Source organism: Dendrobium catenatum, unplaced genomic scaffold (assembly GCF_001605985.2).
Source record: "Dendrobium catenatum unplaced genomic scaffold, ASM160598v2 fragScaff_scaffold_621, whole genome shotgun sequence".
NCBI classification, from domain to species: Eukaryota; Viridiplantae; Streptophyta; class Magnoliopsida; order Asparagales; family Orchidaceae; genus Dendrobium; species Dendrobium catenatum.
Genome location: NW_021319083.1, coordinates 30,761,057 through 30,787,012, shown reverse-complemented (window position 1 = coordinate 30,787,012; position 25,956 = coordinate 30,761,057). Strand labels below are relative to the sequence as shown.

General features: G+C 33.4%; 1 protein-coding gene across 5 annotated transcripts; it reads right to left on the bottom strand.

The window, feature by feature from the left end:
- Window positions 1-1,528: 1,528 nt before the first annotated feature.
- Window positions 1,529-21,276, bottom strand: LOC110096370 (phosphatidylinositol transfer protein 3-like). 5 transcript variants are annotated; one of them, XM_020822278.2, is made up of 7 exons: window positions 21,119-21,245; window positions 5,975-6,065; window positions 3,527-3,785; window positions 2,973-3,009; window positions 2,791-2,896; window positions 2,256-2,366; window positions 1,529-1,966 (listed from the first exon to the last, which is right to left on the bottom strand). In XM_020822278.2, exons 1-7 carry the CDS (start codon window positions 21,124-21,126, stop codon window positions 1,850-1,852), a joined length of 729 nt encoding a protein of 242 aa, XP_020677937.1. In that variant the 5' UTR covers window positions 21,127-21,245; the 3' UTR covers window positions 1,529-1,849. The 5 variants fall into 5 exon arrangements, with proteins under 5 accessions (XP_020677937.1, XP_020677936.1, XP_020677938.1 ...); XM_020822277.2 differs by lacking the exon at window positions 21,119-21,245 and adding an exon at window positions 7,805-7,827; XM_020822279.2 differs by lacking the exon at window positions 5,975-6,065 and having other exon boundaries at window positions 21,119-21,276.
- Window positions 21,277-25,956: the final 4,680 nt, after the last annotated feature.

The window sequence follows — 25,956 nt, the reverse complement described above, 5'->3', positions numbered from 1 at the left end:
ATATCCTTTTATTTTGAAAGTGTGATAATATTAAAATTAATTCTTCGTACAACGCTAAGACGTTAAACTATATATTTCTCTACCGCCGCGAATATTCCAGGACGCAACAATGTCGAACAATCTCATCATCAAATAGTTTAAATATGACCATCAATTAAGATTATGTGTGCAATATATTAGAAAAAAAAAATAGTTAATTACACAATAATTAAGTTTTTATGCTTACATTTTTATTCTCTTTAAACCTCTTGTCCAATTATTTTTCAATTACGATAAATTTGATGTCACATATATTTAAAATTTTATTTCTATTTTATTAAAACCTTGAAGGCATTTGTTCTAGATTGATGATATAATTATTCTTACAATTACTTCTAATGATAAATTTATTTATTTAATATTTGTATAATTTTTTTGAATTAATTAAATAATATTTAAAATAAATAATATTTAAAATTTATAATATTATTTAATATTTAAATTATTAACAAGCATTTATTTATTTGATATTTGTATAAACTCCATTAGGGACAGCTTCTCGCCTATTTTGTTCCGACAGGATCACCGGAGGACGATTTGTATGTGTTTCCTTATTTGCCCCTTCATCCTTAAAGACCCTGAGGACCTGAATCTGAATGGTTTGTTTTTGTTTTTGTTGGTGTTGGCACTCATATGGGCTGTACTCCTTTATCAATTGCTGGTGACTATGGTGGTTGGCTTGCCCTTGCCATGGCTCCCACCACCATGACATTTCTTGTAGAATTCGCAAGGGGCCAGCCCCTTTCAACCTTGAAAGAGTTGGGTTCAGGTTGACTCAAAATCGGGAATGACCCGGAATGATTCGGAATAGGTCGCTTGCCCGCGTTGCCCCCATTGCCTGCCCGGATGCCAGCTTTGCTTGCCCCCGTGCCGCGCATCGACTGTTGTCTCGCGTTGCTTCCTTTGCCGCATGTCGCTACCTCGCCGCATGGCCGTTTCCGGGCAGCTGCGGCTGCCGCTGCATTTGTATGGCCGGTCCCATTGTTGCACCGACGCACCATAAGAGAATAAGCTCGTGAACGAAAGGCCGGCAACAGTCTTACGGGTCAGTTCGGGTTGACCCGAATCCGAAATGGATCAAGTTCGGATAAGAAAAATTGTCCCGTTTACAAAAATGGGTCGGGTTCGGATTGACCTGAATAGTGCCAGGTCAATTCCAGGTTCGACCCATAACCCAATTTTGAAACCACTACTCTCTTATATATCCTTCGTACTTTGTTTTTTTTTTTTTTTTTGGTGAGTATACGAAATTGCAGATTTCTTAATGTACCTATTCCTGTGATCTTCAATGTCTTTCAATGTGTGTACGCTCCCCTCTGCAAATAATCATAAAACATTAAGGTTTTGTTTGTGACAACTTTCTTACTATTCTTAAAGCAGCTTTTTCGAACAAAAGTTTTATTTTTTGCACTAAATAACTGCTTTAAAAAGCAGTAAGAAAGCCGTCCTAAATGAAACCTAAATAACATTCTTTCAGTAGAGCTTCTGCTAATGAACACACTATTGTAATTTAAGAAAGCCTCACATAGATTCGAAGTGTTATTACAAAGAGTCTTTCCAATGAAATTACAACTATGGTTGACAAGTACCAAGCCTCTTAATGAATACAATTGGAGAGCATTCTCTTATTGTGGGACTTAGAACACCTCTATAGGTACCGGTCTTAGGCTTTATTTGGCACGGCTTTTTTACTGCTTCTTAAAACGACTTTCTAGTAAAAAATTAAAAATTTTATACTAGAAATCTGCTTTAAGAAACGGTTAAAAAATCGTTCCAAACGAAGCCTTAACCTTCCACCATAGTGTAGGACTTAGGACTCCTCTATTGGTACCAGCTTTAGCCTTCCACCATACTGTTCTGGGAGTTGACTCTCATCAATGTCTTCCAGCAGGGTAGTCATCTTGTTCTTGTCTTCAACAAAGATTATCTGTGCAATTATCATAAACCATTTGATCCTTATAAGGTTCGTAAAAAATCCATTTTTTGCAGCTTTTTAACAGCTTTACTCTTCATAAATTTGTCAAGATTCCATGTGACTACAGCTTTCCATCTGCTAAATTTCGATTTCATTTGGGATGGTTTTCTTTCTGCTTCTTAAAGCAACTTTTTAGTACAAAAATTTTAATTTTTTAACTAAAAAGATGCTTTAAGAAGCAATAAAAAAACAGTCCCAAACAAAGCCATCGTTCTGGTAAAGAAGTGGACATCAGAGTTACCTTAGATTTGGTGTTCTTATCAATGAATGGGCAGATTATCTTCCATGCCTTCATAAACAAGTATGGAACATGAAGAAGAAGAAGTTTTCCAAGTCTCTCCGGATAGTTATTCTGCCCATATGAGACAATGGGATTTATAAAATTTAAGCAATTTGATTTTGAAATTTTCCATGTAAAATAGAAAGGTGACAATTGAGATGCGATGATTAGAAGCCGGTTTTTGAAAAGCACAAAGTAAAATTTTCTTATTGCTTCTTAAAGCAACTTTTTTACTAAAAAACTGCTATAAAAAGTAATAATAAAGCCATCCCAAACGAAACCATAATTTATCTTCTTGAAACATATCGGTAACCTCATAAATATGAACAATTTTTTCTATATTAAGGCTTCGTTTGGGACAGCTTTTCCGTTTTCTAAAACAATTTTTTAATACAAAAATTTATTGAATTAGAATTTTTTGTTCTAGAAAGCCGTTTTAAATGCAATAAAAAAGCTATCCCAAACGAAACTTAAATTAATTCCCAAAGAAACAAACCTGTAAAATATCTAATGCTGCGATGTATGCCCGTATGTCACAATTCGAATACCCCCAACCCTTGAGATCTGCAATGATTGTAAATTTCTCCTCTTTCCCTTGCATTCTGCAAAATGGTGAAGTTAAAAACATAGAGGATGGATTCTTGAACTAGGATTAAAAAAATTGATGCAGACAAGTACCTGGAGCACAACTTCTCAAGGATATATGCAGCAAAACCTGCCAGGATTTGGAATCACATATTACACATTTCAGCTGGAAGTTACAATCACCAGATTTTATGAAGCCTAGTGCTCACATAGGCGAGAGATTATTGTGTGCGGACACCCGGCGGGAGAGAACCGTCCGGTTTTCTCTTTGTCTACAGTTAAAGCACAGCTGCTACTGTAGCAACTGCGCTTTTATTGTAAACAGAGAGAAATCCAGACGGTTCTCTCCGTCTGGTATCCGCATATAATAAAAAGCCCAGATAGGCACAAGTACAAGCAGGGGTGTAAACGAGTCAATCCAAGCTCGAATCACCTATAACTTGAGCTTGATTTAACTAATCGAGCTAGAACTTAATTCTATAAGTTCGGGCCGGTTCATTTATAAGTAAAGAGATAAAATGATTATAATATAAGCAATTATTATAATAAAATTATTAAAAAAAAAAAGAGAAATTTAAAGATCAATAATAAAGAACCATTTAATAGGAAAAAGTGAGATGTGATTTAATAATAATAATAAAACTTACGCTTAAACTCATTCAAATCCCTGTTGGAAGGGTTGTGTCTGCAACCAAAGAGAACAGCAATAGGACGGCCATTCTTATCAAATCCTTGACTAAATATCTTCTTTTGAGCAATCTCATTCTGTATTTCTGATTCTGATATAAAACCTTTTGGGATGTTTTCCCTTCTCCAACTAAGATGTTTCAGCAGGAAATTTGAAGCCCTGTCAACGTCCAGATCTCGAGCACGCAGAAATCTTTTGAGAGTTGAATCATCCAAATCCTGCAACATACAAATAACTAAATAAGCTTTATGAAATGCTTTAATATATATCAACAAGTTGATCCGAACCCGATCCGAAAATCTAAACGGTTCAAAAATTCAAATCCTAACCCAACCCGTTCTTTAAACGGGTCGACCCGAATCCGAAAATTTTGTGTCGGTTTCGAATCGGCTTTCCGGGTGGCATCAAATATTGACACTGCTAAAATTAAAATTGTAATAAAAAAATAATTATAATAATGTTATCAAGCACCAAAAACAATTAAAATATCAATTTCATTAAAAAAAATGAAAATACTTTAATATAAATTATATCAAGGTAAAATTCAAAATAATTTAATTTACTTTGATATCCGTGCTGTATGTAAAAATTTTATAGGGGAATTCATGTCAAAATGGACAAAATTAAGGATGTAAAGAGCCGAGTCGAGTCAAATTCTTGCTTAATCAAGCTCGGCTCGAGTTGACTCACTATGGAGCTGGATTTCTTAGTTTGAGTTTGGACAAAAAAATAATTAATTAAGCTAATTTAAATACCAATGTGCTAATTAATATTAATCAAGCCAACTTGAAAGTAGAGGTATTAAATTTAACTTATGTTAAGAAAGATAGAAGTAGATCTAAAAAGTCTTGGTTAGATAATATTAGAAATAATCTTTCTTTATTAGATTAAACAAGAATTTGATTTTTAACAGGAAAGGATTCATGTAGCCGACCACGTAGTGGGACAAAAGGCTTGATGTTGTTGAGCCGGCTTGAGAAACTGACGAGTCGAGATGGCCAAACTCGAGCTCGAGCTCATATAATATATGATCTTCAATTTAAGCTCAAACTCGAGCTCACGAGCTCGTTAGCAAGTCAACTTCGACCCAACTTGGCGAGCACTAAAAAAAAATCTTTTTTTTATGGTAAGCAAAAAAAGTACAGATATTGGTAAGATATTAATGTAAATGAGTACACAAACACGTTGTAGTAAGGAAAAAAAATGAATAAATTGACTGCTTGGGGTGAACAAATGGGAATAAGCTTCCAAGTGAATCAGCTACAGAATAGTCAGGCCAAAGACACCAAGTGGAATGATTAACAAAGTAGAATTCGTCATCCTAATTGACGAAAAGCATTAAATATAGACTTGGAAAGATGAAAATTTAGCAGCCACACAAGTCAAAGTCATGCAAGTTAATGAAATGCCATTGTCAACAAATCCCAACAAAAGGAGAAAGTCGCATAAATCATGAACAATTTCTCTCCTTAGGCTTATATTTTTCTATTTTTGCTATCAGAATTTTCTGAAAATTACTTTTACAAAAATAATTTTTTTTAGACTTTGCTTAGATCACTTTCTTACTGCTTCTTAAAATAGTATTTTAAAATAATTTTTTTTACTAGAAAGCTGTTTTAAAACAAGATGTTCCAAACAAAGCCTTGAGCAAATTCTGAGGAAAAAAAAATTTAGGTAATTTTAGAGTAACTTTTTCACAATTAAAAAAATTATGAAAATATAAAAATTTAAGAATAAATATTTTTTTATTTTTGCAGAAGAAAAAATTTATATTATCCAAAAAAAAAAATTCATCACAACAGTTCTATAATCATTTTTATAGAACCCTTCATCCACACATCATTTTTTTTTTTTTTTTTTGGGGGGGGGGGTGTTTTATCTACCACAAAAAATAGTAAAAAAATCTTAGATTATTTAATGCTTTATAACGCAATTTTTTAGTGTAAAATTTTCTCCTTCAAATTTTTTTATATTAAAGCAATAAGAAAGTTGTCCTAAAGAAAGCCTGGGAAACAAAAACATATCAAATCTAGCTTTGTAAAACAATGCATAATGAGGTCCCATCTTCACCCATTCAGATCTTTGCTCCGTTCCATCTGTTTACTAGCTAGTAACGAGAGTCATAAAAACTCAAAAAAAAAAAAAATCCATTTTATTCTTCACATCATCAAACAAACCAGAAAAAACAAGAAAGAACAAAGCCAACTACACATAAAACAGCAATCCTTCAAACATCTACAGACAAACAAATAAAAAAGCGCTAGATGCATTAAGCACGCAGAAAAGCAGAACAGGCAAAGAAAAGCTAAAGAAACCATTAACAGCTGACCAATCAAGGTAAAAAGATAGGAAATTTTGCAACCAGAAAACAAAATGAAACAAAACTGCTCGAAAAGAAAGAAAAAACCTTTGAATCTGAATCCTTCTGCTCTACAATTCTCCTCATGAGCTCCACCTTCTTCTCCACATCAGCCATTGATTTTGGAAAGCAGAGGGTACTGTAGATTAAATGGAAAATAGTCGGTGAGGGAGGTGAAGTTTTGAACAACCCAGCCTCTGTTTTTATTGCTTTGTTTAATAGGAAGAAGACCTCTTGTACTCCACCGCGTCCAAACTGGGCTCCACGCTTAGATATTAAATATTATGGTATACATATATTCATTAAAAATGTAATATTTATTTAATATTCACGTTGTGTGTTGACATATTATTTATTATATTTTAGTGGAAGATAGAATTTATATATAAAGATATATAAAAATTTATAAGTATTTCTAAATTTCGAGGCTGTAGTCTGATACATAGCCTCAGTATAATACTTTTGCGATCAAAATCTCAACAGGGAGGAGTTTGCTAGGTGTCTGATGCCTCTATGATTGGAACTTCAGCTGATACTTCAGTAATTATGTACTTGGGGTTGTCATTTATGCTAATGTCTCTATGGTAGAAATTTCTAATGGGGACTTCATCTTTAATGTTGGATGTCTTGACGGGTTTACTCATTAATGAGCCTAATGTCAATGCTGGAGATCTTTTGATTGTGTGGTATGCATTTCACAAGAATATCAGATGCGGCCTTAGAAGTTTTAAGAAGCAGTAAAAAGCCGTCACAAATGAAACATTATTCTTTGTCACCGCACACTTTTTTGTACTAAAAAATTGTTTTAAAAAGTGGTAAGAAAGTAGTCCGAAACGAAGCCTAAGAGTTCTCATCATGCCTCTTTGGGTGATATGATCATACTTTTGCGTAAGAGTTTTTATTGAAGTGAGGTAGTTTTTGTGGTGAAATTATTTTGTGCGGAGACCGGACGCAGAACGCGTCTGGAGACCAACCAGAATGCGCCATGTCAACGGTACTGAGCTGCAATACCAAGCAAAAGGATGACGTGGTGCGTTCTGGTCGGTCTCTGGACGGTATTCGGCGTCCGCACAGAATAATTTCTCATTTTTGTGAAGCTGGATAGCCTTTAGGTACTTGAGGGAGTTTGATAATCTCTATATATCCGAGTGAGTTGGATAATCTTGTCTACCTAAGAGAGATGGTCTTCATTTACTGTCAAGAGAATTGGGTAATTTTTTTGTATTTGATGGACTTATGCATACAGTCTCCATATACCTAACATAATATAGGTAATATTAGTATACCTGATGGAGTTTGTTGGTTTTCATATATCCAGTGAATAGAGTTTGGGTAGTGAAACTATATACTTGGTGTGAATGAATTTATCAAGAACTTTGATCAGAGATCTGCTTGATGGTCGTAACTGGTCAATTTGTGATTGATCAGATTTGATTTGGGCCAATCTTATACTATTGAGACAAAGGTCATGATATTACCCAAAGATTAAGATGAGCTTGTACCAGTCGCAAGGAGAAGACAAAGAGCAATTTCTAATAAGAAAATTCATTGTAAAAAAGACAACTTTAATCAAAAAGATGAATCCTGCAGATTTCAAAACTCCAGTCGAATACATTTTAAACAGATTTACTGGAGAAAGCATTTCATCTAAACAGAAAGCAAAGCAAAAAACGCTAATTCAACAAACATTTTCAGAGAAACAAAACCAAAAAAACAATAAATACAATAAGCATGCAGAGAAGCACACAAGCAAAAAGAAGCAAAAGAAAACATTAACAACTACCCTATAAAGTAAACTGAAGGAAAAAATCTTAAAGAGAGAAAGATTTAAACAACAAAATGAAGCTAAACAAAACTGCTGGTTAATAAAGCAAACACCTTTGCATCCGAATCCTTCTGTTCTACAATTTTCCTCATAAGCGCTACCTTCATCTCCATATCTGCCATTGTTTTTTGAAAGCAGATGCGACTGTAGGTGAAATGAGGTACAGTTGGTGAGGGAAGCGAACTACTGAACAACCCAACCTTGGCCCTTACTGCATTTTTTAATACGAAACAGACAAATGGCAGTCAACAGTCAACATCTAAGCTGGGCTCCACGCACAAATCACAACTGTTTTTGGTGCCTAATTAAATATTTTGACATTCATATAATAATTAAAAATTTGCTATTTATTTAATATTCATGTTGTCCGTTTAAATAATTTTTCATTCCAGTATGAATTTGCCACGCAAAGGGATGGGTAGATATGTGGTTGCGACAGGACTGAGCTCTCCTCCAGTAGAATCAAAAGAAAACATTTTTCCTTTTTGCAAAATGTGGTTGAGACTAAAATTGTTCTCTCTGACACTGTTGCTGGGTAGATATGGTCAGTTGATTCCAGTTTCCAGAGTAAGGGGTAGGTAACAAAGGAGGAGGAAGTGCTTGGATAAGTAAGATTCATGACTAATAGTTTGGAATTTCTTGATAAGTTTAGCTACTTCATACAGCTCATCTTGGTCTGTTGGTTGAGAGCTTAGGCCATCAACTAAGAGGTCTTGGGTTCGAGTATTGTGTATGCAATGTGTGCGTGAGTCTGCCTTAATTGACCTAACTGTCCCCAAAAAATTTAGCTACTTCTACAACTTGGTCGACGGATTTTGGTTGTCGAATGCAGACCTTTTTGTGGATCTATATATGTTTTCAAGTCAGATTCAAAAGAATTTGTAAGAAAATATTCAATGAGATCAATTTTTTTGATTGGAGAGTTGTTAGATTATAATTGATATTCATAACTGTTGTTGTTTGGATTCGTTTGGCTATTTCTAACTGCAAATCAAGGTACTTTGATGGTCCAATTCACATAGCAAGAGCAGTGACAAATCCTTCCAACATTGTTAGCCGTTTCATTTTTAACATTCAAGGATACCATTCCCGCATAGGTTCGTCCATATGGAGGTTAGACAAAGGTTGATTTATTGTAGGACATCACTAGTGGCGATAAGTTGTTCTTATGAGATGTTTAGGCTGTCATTGATCTTAGTTTTGGATTTTGAACTATGGCGTTGACAAAAATGGAAAACTTAATGGGAAAACCAATGTCAGGGTAAAATTCAAAATGAAAGATAGAATTAGGCAATTCCAAGCTTGCCCTTAATCATCTTGATCAATGAAAGAGTTATGAGTACAAATCTTCACATTAAAATAAAAATGTGTTACATCACAACTGCAGTATATAATAGTTGGGAAGGAACATCATACCCATTACATATTCTCTATTTTTATTGCTCTCTATAGTTCATATATGTATGTGTGGAATCTGATTGTGTTAAGAAATCTGGTTGTTTTATTGTCTCGGACCTCAAAGCTTGTTGTGTTCATTGGAGTGTGCGAGGGGTTTACCCCTTGATTGGGTTTGGGGGCTTTGCACCAAAAAAAAAAATGTTGTACAACACCCCAATGTTGCGTACCCGAGCGTCCCAGCGCTAAATAACAAAGAGCAGAGCGCTGCAACAATATAGATACGACGTTGCAGCGGTGAAATACAGAGGCTTGAGCGTTATAGCGCTGCGAGACGAACTAGATAGTTTTCTTTCTCGTTTTTCTGAAAGGTTGTGTCCCTAGGATTATTTTACTTGCCTTTATCTTATATTTTGAGTATGTAGACATCGAGAACAGTGTGTGTGAGAAGAGAAGCAAGAAGAGAGATCTTTACTTATTTCTCTCAATTTTCATAATGAACTTCTTGGTGTGATGTGGCTCCGTGGTTTTTTTCCCTATTTTGAATTTTCTACATTAAATCCTAATGTCTTTTACTTTTCTATTGCTTTTACTTTCTTTCTTGTTTTGTCATTGTGGTGTTTTCTCCTTATCTTCTCCAACAACTGGTATTAGAACAAAGTTCTTCAGATCGAGTGGTAGTAATGGTGGACGAAGCAATGTACAATATTGAAAAGTTCAATTATTCAAACATATTTTGGATGATGCAAATTGAAGATTTTGTGTTAGAAGAAGTTGTATTTATCGTTGGAAGGAATCACCAAGAAGCCGGATTTTATGACTATAAGGGAATAGGTAGTTCTTAAAAATAAGAAGCTTTGTTATAAAAACTGGTTTAATTTTAAAAATTCTGATAATTGGGAAATATATAAAGTGGCTCGTAAGGATGCTAAGAAAGCAATATGCGATGCAAAGGCATTAGCTTTTAGTGATTTATATAATAGATTAGATACTAAAGAGGGAGAAAGATATATGTATAAGTTAGCCAAACAAAGAGATAGGAGTAGTAAGGATTTAGTTCAAGTGAAGTGTATTAAAGATGAAGATCAAAAAATACTTTTCTTAGAAGATGATATTCAACAAAGATGGATGAGATATTTTGCTAAACTTTTTAATAAAGATTGTGAAAAAAAAATTGACTGTAGTGACCTTAGCACCCTAAATGAAAATAAAGATTTCTATTTTTATCGGCGTATTAGTAAAACTGAAGTTAGAGATGCTTTAAAGAAAATGAAGGGTGGAAAAGCTGTTGGACCTGATGATATCCCAATAGAGGTGTGGAAATGCTTAGGAGATGAAGGAATTTCATGGCTTACTAAACTTTTTAATACTATTTTGAAGACTAAGAAGATGCCAGATGAGTGGAGAATGAGTGTGTTAATTCCTATTTTTAAGAATAAAGGTGATGTACAAGATTGTGCGAATTATAGAGGTATTAAGTTAATGTGTCATACTTTAAAACTATGGGAGCGAGTTATGGAGCATAGGTTGCGGCGTGATACTAATGTTTCTCAAAATCAATTTGGATTCATGCCGGGTAGGTCGACTATGGAAGCCATACATTTATTAAGAGGTTTGATGGAGAAATATAGAGAAAATAAGGAGGATCTACATATGATATTTATTGATTTAGAAAAAGCATATGATAAAGTTCCAAGAGAAGTGCTATGGAGAGTTCTTAAAAAGAAAGGAGTCAATAATGCTTATATTCAAATCATTAAAGATATGTATGCAGGAGCTATTACATGTGTTCAAACACAAGAAAAGACTTGGTTAGAAAATATTAGGAATGACCTTTCTTTATTAGATTTAAACGAGAATTTGACTTTTAATAGGACACAATGGAGAAAAAGGATTCATGTAGCCGACCCCACGTAGTGGGATAAAGGCTTGATGTTGTTGTTGTTGTTGTAAGGGAATAGGAGGTTCTTGACTAGATTGCACTAGGTTTGATACGACTTTCACTTTCCTCGTCTATTGCATTCAACATTGTAAATGAGAAGACTACAATCGATCTCATGGATGTTCTAATTAAGATATAAGAGAAGCCATCGACATCAAACAAAGTATTCTTAATGAAGAAGTTATTCAATATGAAGATGTGGGACAACACGCCAATGGTGGAACACCTTAATAATCTGAACACTGTGACGAGTCAATTGCGTTCAGTTGGCATCAATTTTGATGATGAGGTGAGGGCATAATTGTTGCAATCTTCATTGCCAGAAATATGATATTGTCTTGTTACTATTGTGATTAACTCTTCAGGAAGTTCAAAACTGAACTTTGATGACATTATGGGGTTAGTGCTTAATGAAGAGGTTCGCAAAAGGAAAAATGATGAATCTTCAAATTATGCTCTAAATTTTGAAGCAAGATAAAGGGTTTTAGAGAGAAATCCTGGCATAGATATATCTAAATCCATGAGAAGAAAGTCTACTTCAGATAGAGGAAAAGTTGTGTGCTGGAGCTATAGTAAGAAGGGTCACTTGAAGATGGATTGTACAATTTCAAAGAAGGGAGATGGTGGAGGTCAATACAAAAATCATTCTGCAAATATATCTACAGAAGAATGTCAGTCAGATCCTTTGATTTTATCTCTGGACAATTCTGAATCTTGGGTGATAGATTCATGAGCTTCTTTTCATGAAAGTCCTAATAAGGAGACATTCAAGAACTATACTCAAGATGATTTGGTCCTAATAAGGAGACCATGTAAAATCATTCATAGGAGATACGTGGAAGGTGACAAAATGAGCTATGGTTATAACTCGTTGTTGAACTGAAGGCACCCCATATATTATCAATAGAAGAGCAAATTCTATTAGAGTACCATATTCAGATGTTGATGGATGTCTTTGGCATCTAAGGCTTAGCCATATAAGTAAGAAAAGTCTGCATTCACTTCTAACTAAAAGAAAGCTTCATGGTTTAAAATCTATGTATTTAGATTTTTGTGAAGACTTTATATGGTAAGCAACATAGGGTGAGTTTTTCAATTATTGGTTCAAAGGTCAAGTCAAAGAAATTGAAGTTAGTGCATACTGATGTATAGAGTCACATTCTAATTACTTTTATAAGAGGATCTTTATACTTTGTTATAATCATAATAGGAAGGTATGGGTGTACTACTTAAAACATAAGTCAGATGTGTTTGATATTTTCAAGAAGTGGAAGGCCATGATTGAGCTTGAGATAGGTCTGAAGCTCAAGTGTCTCATATCAGATAATGATGGCAAGTATCGTGCTAAGGAGTTCAAGGAGTATTGTGTTTTAAATAGGATCATACATGAGTTCACTAATCTAAGAATGCCATAGCAAAATGGTATTGCAGAGCACATGAATAGAACAATCACTGAGCGTGATAGGAGCATGAGGTTACATGTAGATCTACCCAAAAAATTATGGGCAAAGGCAGCGAATACTACAATTTATATGATCAATCGTGGTCCTTCAATTCCTCTGAATAAGGGTTTAACCTAAGGAAGCCTGGAGTGGAAAGGAGGTTAGTATATCCCACCTCAAAGTTTTGATTATCCAGCCTATGTTCATGTTGAAGCAGGATCTAGGAGTAAGCTTGATCCAAGACCTATCAAGTGTACATTCATTGGATATGACTCAAATGAATTTGGTTACAAATGTTGGGATTATTAAAATCAGAAGTTCATTAGGAGTAGAAATGTTAAATTCAATGAAAGTGAAATTTACAATGATAGAAATGGGACTCTTGAAGATTCTTCCAAATATGTTGAGATAAAAAATGATGATGATCAAGAAAGTAAAGCTGAAGAAGCATAGAGAGTACCTCAGGCTCCTGCTACCAAAATTAGGAGATCCACCAAAGTCTTAAGGCCAGTACAAATGTATTATCATTTCTTATATTATCTATTGCTGATAGATAGTGGTGAACCAGAGTGTTATGATGAAGTCTTTCAAGTTGATGATTCAAAGAAGTGGGAGCAAGCCATGGATGATAAGATGCATTCGCTTGAATTGAATCAGACTTGCAGTTGACAGAGCAACTAGATGACAAGAGAGCGTTGTAGAATAAGTGAGTTTATAGGCTCAAAGAAGAACCTGATGGTAGCAAGCACTACAATACCAAGCTTATAGTTAAAGGTTTTCAACAGAAGGAAAGAGTGGACTTCACTGAAATTTTTTCTCCAGTGATGAAGATGATAACAATTAGAGTTGTACCGAGCATGATAACAATGAAAGATTTACATCAAGAGAAAATAGATGTAAAGGCAACATTTTTTTATGGTGACCATGATGAATAGTTATATATGATACAATCAGGGATATGTAGTCACAAGTAATGAAGATATGGTATGTAGGCTCAAGAGGTGCTTATACGGGCTAAATCAAGCACCAAGATAGTGGTATATGAGATTTGACAGGTTTATGTAAGATAATTGGTACATGAAGAGCTAGAAAGACTACTATTATTTTTTCAAACATTTTGAAATAGGGGTGTAAACAAGTCGAGTCGAGCTCAAATCAAGGGGTATTCGAGCTCGACTCATGAGTCAAATATCGAGATCGACTTGAGACACTGTAATAAGCTCATCGAGCCGCTCGATTTAGCACCCAATTTTTGTTTTTTCACCTCGTTTTGATTTTCTTGTCCAATTTTTATTTTTCTGCCTGGTTTTGGTTTACCTAGCCAATTTCATTTGGGAGAAAACCATTTTCCAACCCGATTTTCATTTAGAAAAGAAGGCCTGCAGCTTTTGTTAATATAATTAATGCTACTGCTTTGGGAATGCATCCTTTAAAGTATATATATATATATATATATATATATATATATATATATATATATATTCACTATTTTAATAATAATTAAAGATGCAACATTTATTAGCATTAATATTTGAGCATTTATTAGCATAGGTGGAGAGCCCATATTTTTTATACTTTTAAATGTAATAAAAATATTAAAAATAAAAAATAAATAGTAATTCGAGTTGGCTCACGAGCCAAGCCTCATCAAACTCAAACTCAAGATCGAGCTCGACTCGTGAGCTCTATAAACTTGGCTTGTGAGCCCATAAATGAGTCGAGCTCAAGCTGGCTCGACTCACTTACACCACTATTTTGAACTACTATATTATTCTGCTTTTGTCTGTGGAAGACATGTTGGTTGCATGTTCAAATATGCAGAAGATATGATATTTAAAAGAATATTTATCAAAGGAGTTTTAAATGAAAGACTTGGGTCCAACAAAGAAATTTTTTGGTATAAGAATCAGTAGAGATAAAATTGCAGGCATACTAAAGTTGTCTCGGGCATAATTTATTGAAAATGTGCTTTAGAGATTTAACATGAATGAGGCAAAGCTAGTTTGCACTCCCTTGAGTAGTCACTTTCAGCTATCCATGGAATAATTGCCTAAATCTAAAGCAAAGGAAGAACTGATGAAGAAGACTTTGTATGCTTCAGCAGTTAGAAGTTTGATGTATGTTATGATCGGCGCAAGATCTGATATAGCATATACAGTGGGAGTAGTTAGCTAATTTATGAGTAACCCAGGCAAACTTCATTGGGAGGCGGTTAAATGGATTCTCATATACCTGAGAGGATCAGTTGACAAATCTTTTTGCTTTGGTGGTGCAGAAATTGATCTACCAAGTTATGTAGATTATGACCTTGTTGAAGGTCTTAATGGTAAGAGAAGCACACCAAGTTATATCTTCATTTTGGGAAAGACTACAATCAACTAGATTTTCAAATTACTGAAGCTTGTTGCACTCTCAACCACAGAAGCGAAGTACATCGCTATCACTGAGGCTAGCAAGGAGATGATTTGGTTGTAAAGTTTCTTGATAGAACTTGGCAAAGGGCAAAAGAATGGGAATTTGTATAGTGATAGCATGAGTGTTATACGTCTAACAAAGAATATTGCATTCCATGGCAACATGAAGTATATCCAGCTTCAATATCATTTCATCAGGTCATTTCTAGAAGATGGCCAGTTATCTTTGGAGAAGATGCACACGACCGAGAATCTTGCAGGCATGTTGATGAAGATGGTGACAATTGATAATATGAAGCTATGTGTAGCTTCAGTTGGCCTTCATGAAGGATGAGAGCATGAGTGAGCCACACTACTAGTACTATGATTGGTGTTATAGATCGGGTGAAGGATTGATTGCAATCAATTCCAAGTGGGAGATTGTTATGTGTCAAATCTAATTGTGTTGATCAATCTGGTTGTTTTGTTGCCTCGAATCTCAAAGCTTGTAGTATTGGCTGGGGGATACGGGGGGTTTACCCAACAAAAAAATCGTACAACACCTTGTCGTTGAGTACCCAAGAGCCCCATCGCTGAACAAAAGAGAGAAGAATGCCACAAAGGTATTGATATGGCGCTGCAGCATTGCAATACAAAGGCTTGAGCGCCGCAGCATCGCAGCGCTACAAGACGGGACTAGATGGTTTTTTTTCTCATTTTTCTGAAGGGTTAGTCCCTTGGGGTTATTTTACTTGGCTTTCTCTTATATTTTGAGTGTGTAGACATTGAGAATGGTGTATGTGAGAAGAGAAGCAATGAGAGAGTGATAGAGAAGATATATATGTAATTATTTCTCCCAGGTTTTATAGTAGATTTCTTGGTGTTGTGCGGCTCCATGGTTTTTTCCCTATTTTGAATTTTTTTCACATTAAATCCTGGTGCCCTTTTCTTTTATGATGCTTTTACTTTCTTGTTTGTTTTGTCATTGAGGTGTTTACTCCTCATCTTTCCCAACACGGTCTCCACTACTTATTTTGCTATTTTTGTTATGATAGTACAATTTTTCCTTTTTGCCTATTACAGCTCTTTTTGCTAAATTTATTTTTACAACCTAGAAAATAGACAATATATGTAGTAGAAGAAAGGATGCACGGTGGAGGATTATCAGCTCATGTTGGCCGAGAGAAAACCATAGCTTAGCTGCAACTACATTTTTACTAGCCACATTTACGTTGTGATGCTTCACGCTTTTATTGAAAAATGCTCGATTTTCCAAACATATAAAGGAGGCAATCAAAACCCAGGACTTTATCTTCCATTACCTAGTCCTGACACTATTTGGGAAGATCTCAGTTTAGACTTCATTTTGGGTTTACCTCGCACCAAACATGGGAATGATTTGATTATAGTGCTTGCCGATCGATTTTCAAAAATGACACATCTTCTTGCTTGTAAGAAGACCTTCGATGCTAATAATATTGCTCGCCTTTTTTTAATGAGATTGTAAGACTCTACGGTATTCCTCGAAGCCTCATGTTGGATCCAAACATTAAGTTCATTAGTCACTTCTAGAGAAAATTGTGTAGACGGTTGCACACATAAATTAACTAAAGCTCCGCTTATCATCCCCAATCCGATGGGCAAACATGAAGGTGGTGAATAGAATGCTTGGTAATATATTAAGATGCTTAGTTCAAGAGCATCCAAAAGGTTGGGACGAAGTGTTGGGTCAAGTAAATTTTGCATATAATTTCATGTCCAATTGGTCCACAGGTCGCTGCCCATTCAGCATAGTTTATACTAAAACACCTAATCACAACTTGATGTTGTAGTCCAGCCAAGGTGTCGCAACATGGCAACAATCCAACTCTCAGATCAATTCACTCAGATAATTTCAGATGTCCATAACAAGCTTATAACATCAAATGAAAAGTATAAAATTGCTGCTGATACACATCTCGTAGCCAGCTTTCATATCACTATAGCCAATGCATTTGATGGCAAGATTGTTACGCATGTTGATCTAATCTAATGTTTAAAATCTACAAGTATCACCACATTGTCCTTTTCTCATTTCATAGGGATCATAAAGGTTAAAATTTTGGAGCTCTTCATCAGACGATCAAAATTAATATGAAATGGAAAATGTTTCATTTGAACATATCACTAGCAAGTTGATAAGAGCCTATGCCATTGCTCAATGGAATACGGGAAGTTCAATGGCATAATTAGAACTACTATTTTGCTCCTTTTTATATATTATTATTATTATTATTATTATTATTATTATTATTATTATTATTATTATTGAATGGGGTTTCCACCCACTGCCACCCTCGAAAGGGCGTTGGCGGCATAACTAATTCTCAGCTGACCTAGAAGAGGCACCCACCCCAGAAATCTCCTAGCTAGCACTTGAATGATTATATATATTAATCTAAATAACCATTTGAATAGTCATCTTGAATGATTACATAATTAATACAAATTCATTAATAGTTATTTGCATAGTAGAATAGTCATTTAATTAACACAAGTTCATTAATTAATAGTCATGTGAATAGTCACATTATTAATCTAAATAATTAATTAAAATTTGCAATTGAAATTCATTAATCAAAGGCTAGAATTCTTTTTAAATAATCAAAATGGAAGGCTAAGATCGTATTTGAGAAGAAACTCAAATAGTTTTATAGATATTATGGAGGTTTTATCCCTCTAAAGTTGAAGTAAATATTTCTACTTAATTATACAAATTTATATACGCCCCTTATTTATTATGAAAAGGAAAAGATGACAGCCATCATAATAAAATGATAAAAACAATGAGATGTTAGAAGAGAAATAATAAGAAAAAAATTAAGATAAATAAGATGCATAGTTTTTAAATTGTTTTAATAACTTTATGCTTAAATATTTCCATTTTGATATATTTTTGCATATTTTATATTAATTTTTTTCCTATGATAACTCACAAGTAGATAAGTCGCTGCTTTGCTGACTCACACTTAGCTCATTAACTTAGTGAGATTGACTCACTGATCATTTGTCAAATCAAACTAATAAATAGACTTGACTAATCATAGCTCAAATTGTTAAAAGAAAATAAAAAAGAATTAAATTCAATGACTCATCATAAAAAATCAATACTTAACATTATATAATAACCACTAAATTATAATTTATTTATTTTTTGTATTATTTTCGTCAAAATATTATGCATATATAATAATGGAAGATTATAGTCTTAAAAATCATAGAACTTTGATCCAATTTATTAATGGATGAGTATAGTTTTAGGATTTACTTGGTTGGGTTTCATGCTTATCATAAAGCAGTTTGAGAAGCTACTGTCAAAAAGTTATTTATTGAAGCATCTTGAAAGCTAATTTTTAAAAGCAACTTTTCAAAATAAATTGACGGCCCCCCTGCCTAAAAAAATTTCTTTTTTGAGCAACTTTGTGCCATATAAAGTAGCATTTATTATGATTTGAATGTAAATGGACATAATTTATACATATCAGAGAAAGCAAAAGTTATGCAGGAAAAATTAATGGAGCTGTGCTGATTTGAAGAGTTTTACTTTCCTGCTATCAATACAAGTTTGTGCCCACTAATAATTAGTAATTATTAATTTTTATGCAGGCATAATATATTTATTCTCAAAGATATCAATATTTTTTATAAATAATAATAAAAATTAAAAAGTTTAAAACTATTGAGAATATACAGGAACAAAATGATCAGATCATGGAATATACGTTAATTGATTCTTGATAACCAGGTTCGTTTGATGAACCATAGAGACCACTGGTACTGATAATGCGAGAGAGATAACTGAATGTTTCTACAGCCTAAGTTTACATCCAAATAAATTAATTATTATAGGCTAATTCTACAACAACAATATCAAGCCTTTATCTCACTACGTGGGATCGGCTACATGAATCATTTTTCTCTCTGGTGTCGTATTAAGAGTTAAATTTTCATTTAAATCTAACAAAAAATGTCATTTCTAATACTTTCTAATCAAATCTTTTTAGGTCTATCTCTATATATCTACTTTCCTAACCGAGTCATTGAAAAGCTGACATTTTATCTGACCAAACTATCTAAAACAACTCTTTATTCTTATTTCTCATTGGATATACTACAACTTTTCATCTACATACTAGTTTCTCATTCAATCTCTAAGTGTAAAGTCACTCATCCACCTAAGCATTCTATCTTTGTCCTTACTAAGATAAATTCTAAGTCACATATCCTTAATCCAAATTGATGTCACAAGATTAACTTTCTATGATAAAATCCTTTTAATCAATCAAACATGAATGATATATATGTATTCACTATTGATTCTTCATTTTCTAAAACATGATAAAGTTGATTCTTTAACAATATAAACATTCCTCTTCAAGAGATAGATCAGCAGAGTTTGCTGACTCTATGGCAAGGGTAGCTGCAATTGGTTGCTTTCAAAATTATCTCAAATGCATGGCTGTAAGCACTAAATAGAGGTAGCAAAAACCACCTCATTTGAGATTTTGAGCTGGTATCCCTTAACCCTCATTATCACATATATATACTTCTCTTGCACTACTTGTCCTTAGTCATGTTGTTTCAAAAATAAGATTAGAGGAGCTAGAAATATTGATAAATTGATGGCATACACCCAAACATGTCTAGATCAGGTCAAGTTAAGAATGATCGATCTTGATGGATTATAATTTCAAGTATAGTTAATGAGGACACATGAAGAACAACTTGTTGATATCGTCAGGAAAATAGCTAACTAGCCGTATAGTAGGGCTGTAACCGAGCCTAGCATAGTCGTGCATACCATGGATAAGATATTAAGAAAGAATCAGTACTAAGCAATATGGATGGAGGGGGAAATCATGAGACTTAGGCTTAGTTTGGGACGGCTTTCTTTCTGCTTCGTAACGCAGCTTCCTAGTACAAAAATTAAGTTACTTTAAGAAGCAATAAAAAAAGCCATCCCAAACAAAGCCTCAATAAGCCTATATTAAACACAATAAACAAAGGCAAAGCTAAAAGCTACACAATCAAATTTGATATACCTAATAAGCCAAAATAAGCTAAGAAATTTGTATTAATACTATTTGCTAAACGCATGAAATGTGGAAAAAAAAAACAGTCACTCCCACAAAGATTCGACCAAAAGCAGAGTAAAAAGGTATGTTGATTGATTTGAAAACCAAAAGGGAACCTTCCAAGAGATTCAGCCATGGAATACTAAGAATAAAGAACCGACTGAGAATGACCAAAAAAGAAGAACACATCATCCTCACTGACAGAAAGCAAAGTTTATCATTAATCAGTATTTTAAGTGAAGAAAACGAAAAGATTCACATAAATTTAAGGAATAAAGTTTTTATAATACGTATATAATGCAGAATAATTTAATGGTAGAATTTTTATATTATATATATAATTATATAAGACTTTTTTAAATCTAACGGAATGAGAATACAAATTCAAATTTAGTAAACCTCGAGAAGATTAAAACTTGATTATTATTTGCCATGAGAACTGTTAAATCTTGCTAAAATCCTTTAAATACCATGAACAATGGATTTAACAGATCCTGAATTTAACCAATCACAAATCAGAAATGGGATTTAATAAAATAATAGATTTTATAATGCGCAAAATCATATTTGGTATCATTTAAGCTTAAATTATGCCCAAAATAGAATACCAAACAGCCCCATAATAAGCTGAACTCCAATATCAATCCATTAGTTTCTCTCCTTATCATTCCATCTTCCTAGTAGCTAAACAAGTGGAGGCAGCAAAGACACCCAGATCCGCTTTAAAGAAAGAGAAAGAAAACAAGGAACAACCAGCTTTCAAACAAACAAGCTTGAGGGTAAAGCTTAGAAGTAATGCCGTTAAAAAAAGAACAATAAAACTGATAAAGAGAACCACCATTTTCTCCATAAACCAAAAAAGGAAAGGAAAAACAAAGTAAAAAGGCAACAAGAACAAACACCCAGGCCTCACATCAAGCAAAACCCTGAAACAACCAAATGGAAAGACAAAAGAATCATCTTGAATCAAAGCAGAGCAAGAGAAAAAAAAAAAACCAAATTGGAAGATCAACAATCTTGAGAGCTAATTTCTCCACAAAATTCAAATCGAACTACTTTGGACAAACAAAATAGCGAGTACCTTAGCATTCGAATCCTTCCGCTCCACAAGATTCCTCAACAGAGCCACCTTACTCTCCATCTCCTCGCTTCCACCAACCATCATTTCTTGAAAGCAGAGAAGATTTCAGTGAAGGCCATTTCTTGGAGGACAGGAGATTCCAAAATCTCTGCTGTTCATAGTACATGTTGCATAATTATTAGCTCGATTTGTTTTGTTTTACACAGATATGACATTCGTTGCTTCATTTTTGTTTTCCTTAATATGGAAATGAATATTAAAAAGAATGAAATATAAAATAAAAATAATTTATTGTAAATATATTTAAATTATTTGTTGAGTATATTAAAAATATAGAATTTTATTTTATTATTTCATTTTAAGTAAGAAAACAAGAGATAAAATAATAGATATTGCAAGATTAGTGGTTCACACAAAAATACTAACATACATGATTGTAAAGCTTTTTTTTTTTTAATTTTTTAGAAAAAATCAAAATATTCTTTAATATTTTTTTGACATGTTATCTTTATTTTAATTCAAAAAAAAAGATATAGTTTTTTCTATATAATTTAAAATTGGTAAATCTACCAAGCAAATATAAGAACATCCCAATATATTAAGAGGGTAAAAGGGTAAACATATAAATTTCTTTAAGGTTTCACAACGGGCAATAAATGTCGTAGTGTTGATTTTTGCGCACAAATATAAATCAATAATATAGACGTGCAAGCCCTTCTCCAGTGTTGTATGCTTATTTTCTAATTGTAATTGCCTCTCTCTCTCTCTCTATCTATCTAATAAGCAATAATAATGAGCTTCCTAGGTGCTTTTATTACAGAATAAGAACAGTCATGGGCATTCGCCTTCCTTGATGATAGGTGTATCATAATAGGATCTTAATTAGAGGTCTTTTTAATAAGAGGATTTTAAAACGGAGGCCTTTCGATGACCTGATTAGGAAAGTTGATGTATTAGATTTGACTTATGTTAAGAAAGATAGAGATAGATCTTAAAAAATTGGTCAAAAAATATAAGAAATGACATTTCTTTATTAGATTTAAATGAGAATTTAATTTTTAGCATGACACAATGGAAAAAAAAAAGATTCATATAGCCAACCCCACAGTAGGATAAGGGCTTGATGTAGTAGTAGTAGTACTTGTTGTTGTCTATCAAGTGCTAAGAAATGATAAAGTTTGCTAGTTATTAATGAGATAGGTAGAAGTTGTTTTCTTTAAAAGTTATCTTAAAAGCATTATTGCAAGATATAAATGTAACTGGGTAGCACTACCCCTCTTATCATTTAAGCTTCTTTTGAGATAACCTTTGTTCACTATTTTTTCGTTACTTTTAAGAAATTTTTGTACTAAAATGCTATTTTAGAAAACAATAAGAGAAATGTCCTAAATAAAGCATTGATCTCCCAAATCTTTCTAAAAGAAGGCCAAGTTACTCTGTTGAGTCCCTCTCTTTATCATATAGCCATACTTCTTCGACTATATTGATCCTTAATCATACTGTTATAGACCTGCTATAATATCAATTATTTATTGGGATAAGAAAGTTTAATTAGTACACGGATCTTATTGTTATTTAAAATGGATTAGAATGAAATGTAATACATTTTTCGAATAATAATTCATAATATTATAAAAAAGAAGTTTATGTGTGGGTCAATTTATAATTAAAAATAATCTTTAGTCATGGATGTTCTCACTAGACATTTGCAACAGGTTTTACCCCGGTATATGCTTTTTGCTTATTATATTCTTCGTGTTGATGATACTAGAGAGGAAGTTGAAGGTAAACTTAAATTATGAAGGTCAATTTTAGAGTCTAAAAGTTTTAGTTAGAGTGGATCTAAAATCGAATATATGGAGTATAATTTTAGTAGTAATAGATCTAGTGGGGGGATTGTGAGTTTTGGCGATCAAGTCATTAATAAAGAGTACACACTTTAGATATCTTAGGTCTATTTTTTTAGTGATAGTGAAATAGATGAGGATATTATTAGGAGATTTCAAGTTGGATGGTTGAAATGGAGGAATGCATCGAGCTTATTGTGTGATAGAAAAGTCTCCCTCAAACTTAAGGGAAATTTTTATACGATGGTGGTAAGACCTGCAATGCTTTATGCAGGTGTAGAATGTTGACCATTAAAAGGGAAACATAATATTAAGTGCTATGGAGATGAGGATGCTAAGGTGGATGAGTGAATTTACTTAGAGGCATAATATTAAATAAGCATATATGTGAACGTATTGGAGTAGCTCAAGAGGAAGATAAGATTAGAGAGTCATCTTAGATGGTTTGGTCATATAGAATGGTGGCCTTCTAATGATCTAGTTAGGATAGTAGATGTATTAGATCAATAAAGATAAATTTAATTCATAAATTTGTTAACATAAATCAATGCGATTCAAAACCAATAAATCAATTGAAATATGTTCAACTCCAAAATAAAGCATGCAATCAATCATGAGTTCATTCAAAATTTGTAACACTCGAGTATTAAATTTGAAAGAATTACGATTTATTTTATATTTTCAATTAATCTAATTAATTAACTAGAACTTCTAAATAATAAATCTATATATCCAGTAAAAATAATTGATAATTACATGCCTCAAAATATTTTACTATAATTATTCTCCTAAAATGAATATACAATAGTCAGAAGATTAGTACAACTATTAATCTATGACAAACTCCTGACAAAAAAAAATAATAAATGAAGATATAAAAAAAATCTGATGATCTCTGACAATCTCATTTTAACTGGTTCTGACATCTTCCCTAACCTGAAATGATTTAAACCACATATAATGAGCTACAAAATCTTAAAAAAAACTTAAACTCTATCACTGATTTCAATGCAAGACAAAAGAATTAATATTTATATTCATTTATAATCAATATCAATCATTATTTAATATTAACAATAAAATTTTTAAAAATCAATAATAAAATCAATATGATCAATAGAATCAAAAGATATCTATCAAACTATTAGACATACGGTGATGAGTAGTATATCGTCTAATTAATCATATCAATATGATATGCTATGTTGTATCAATATTAATTTAATATGAGCTATCAATCTTTCAATTAGTTTAATGTATTATCAATCAGGAAAATATCATCATGAGTATAATAATGAGAAGTAAGGTATGATATTCATTATTTATGTGGTATTTTCTTATGTATATATGTTATATGTCAAAGCTCTGAATTTGTCAATTTTCATAGGCAGCTTTCAATAACCATTTAAGAGTTATAACCTTCTATTCGTTAATGTAATTCGATCAATCAATTTCATTATACAATTAAGATTATACCACCAACCATGTATTTAAAGAAAAGTGCGTCAGCCCACCTTCTTGCACAAGATATTATATTTTAAGAGTTAACTTGTATTTATTATAGTGTTAAATGTTAGCCTTCCTTGTATACATGCAAATGATATATTATTTTTCTATGAAATATAAGTCAACAACATGTACGAAATGCGAAAATACATAAATACTGAAAAATCTATCAAATTTGTATACTATCCATTAACTCCAAAAAATTATATTTTTCAATTTAATTTGTGAAATTTAAATATATTACAATAAAAAATATTCATATTAACGAGATATATCACATAAAGATGTCATGCGATGAAAATTTTACAAATACAAACTTATTCACATTTTTTTATAACATAAACACAAATTTGATAAAGAAAATTATCAAAAATACAAAATTATTGAAAACTGAAATAGGGTAACGATTTCTTAAAGCAAGATGTTTAAATTTCCAACATGCTTGACTGATAAAAATCGCAGCGCGACCTCTGAAACCAAAGTTCTCTTTCCTCCCTCTTGTCTTTCCTCTTTCTATTTCTCAAACTATTATCTATTGCTGAGTTAGAGAAAAAAATAGATTTAAAAAGCTTTTAACTTTGTGACTCAGGATATTTAAGATATTTATAATATACTTTATTCCCTTGGCTGCCTATTACAAGCCTAAAGACCTCCTATATATAGGCACAAAAGCTATACAAAGAGCAACACTATTGGCCATACATGCCAAACAAGACACCTACACAAAAGCAAACCTAAATCTATGAACAAATATCTAACAATCTCCACCTTGGTCCTAGATTTTATAAAAAAAAAGATAAACATTGTTCTTTAAAGAACAGTCAAAGAATGATCCTGTTAGTCTCCTCCGCCAAAAACATACACCGACATTCTAGCTCCACCTCCCGACAGATCTTCTGTAGCACTGCATCCAACGCAGCCAATCCCGAGCACCCCTAGCCCGGCTTCCGCACCCTGTGCATCCACTAGGTCCCTGCGCCTCACTGCCCGCGCCCTGCACCTCCAGCCAGAGTCCAACGCTATCAGCCCCGCGCCTTGCACTCATGTGGTCTGTCACCGACCACATCCTGCACGTATCCACCCGTGCAGCGAGCCCTGCACCTTCACCAGCGCTCCGCTCGTCACCAGTGCCCCGCGCTCCTTTGAGGCCTCCTCGTGCACCGCACAACCTCGCATCTCCAAGCGCCCCACACTTTCATCCCTGCTCTCCAAGAACAGTCGACACTACCTCAGTGTCTCCCAGACTCCACCTGAAGTCCAAAATTCCACCACAAAGAAGATTTAATCTCTTCTTTAAAGATCTGAACCGATCTTTTAATCAAAGAACAGAAAATTGCATCCAAGCTAGTCAAGACCGATCGAAAATTGATTCAAGATCAAGCAAAAAATCTGGTCTCCGTGAGATCCGCCTGTTCCAGATTTTCGATTCTTTCTCACCTACAAACCCGCATGCCAAAACCAGCTTCCCTCTGATCCCGACACCGG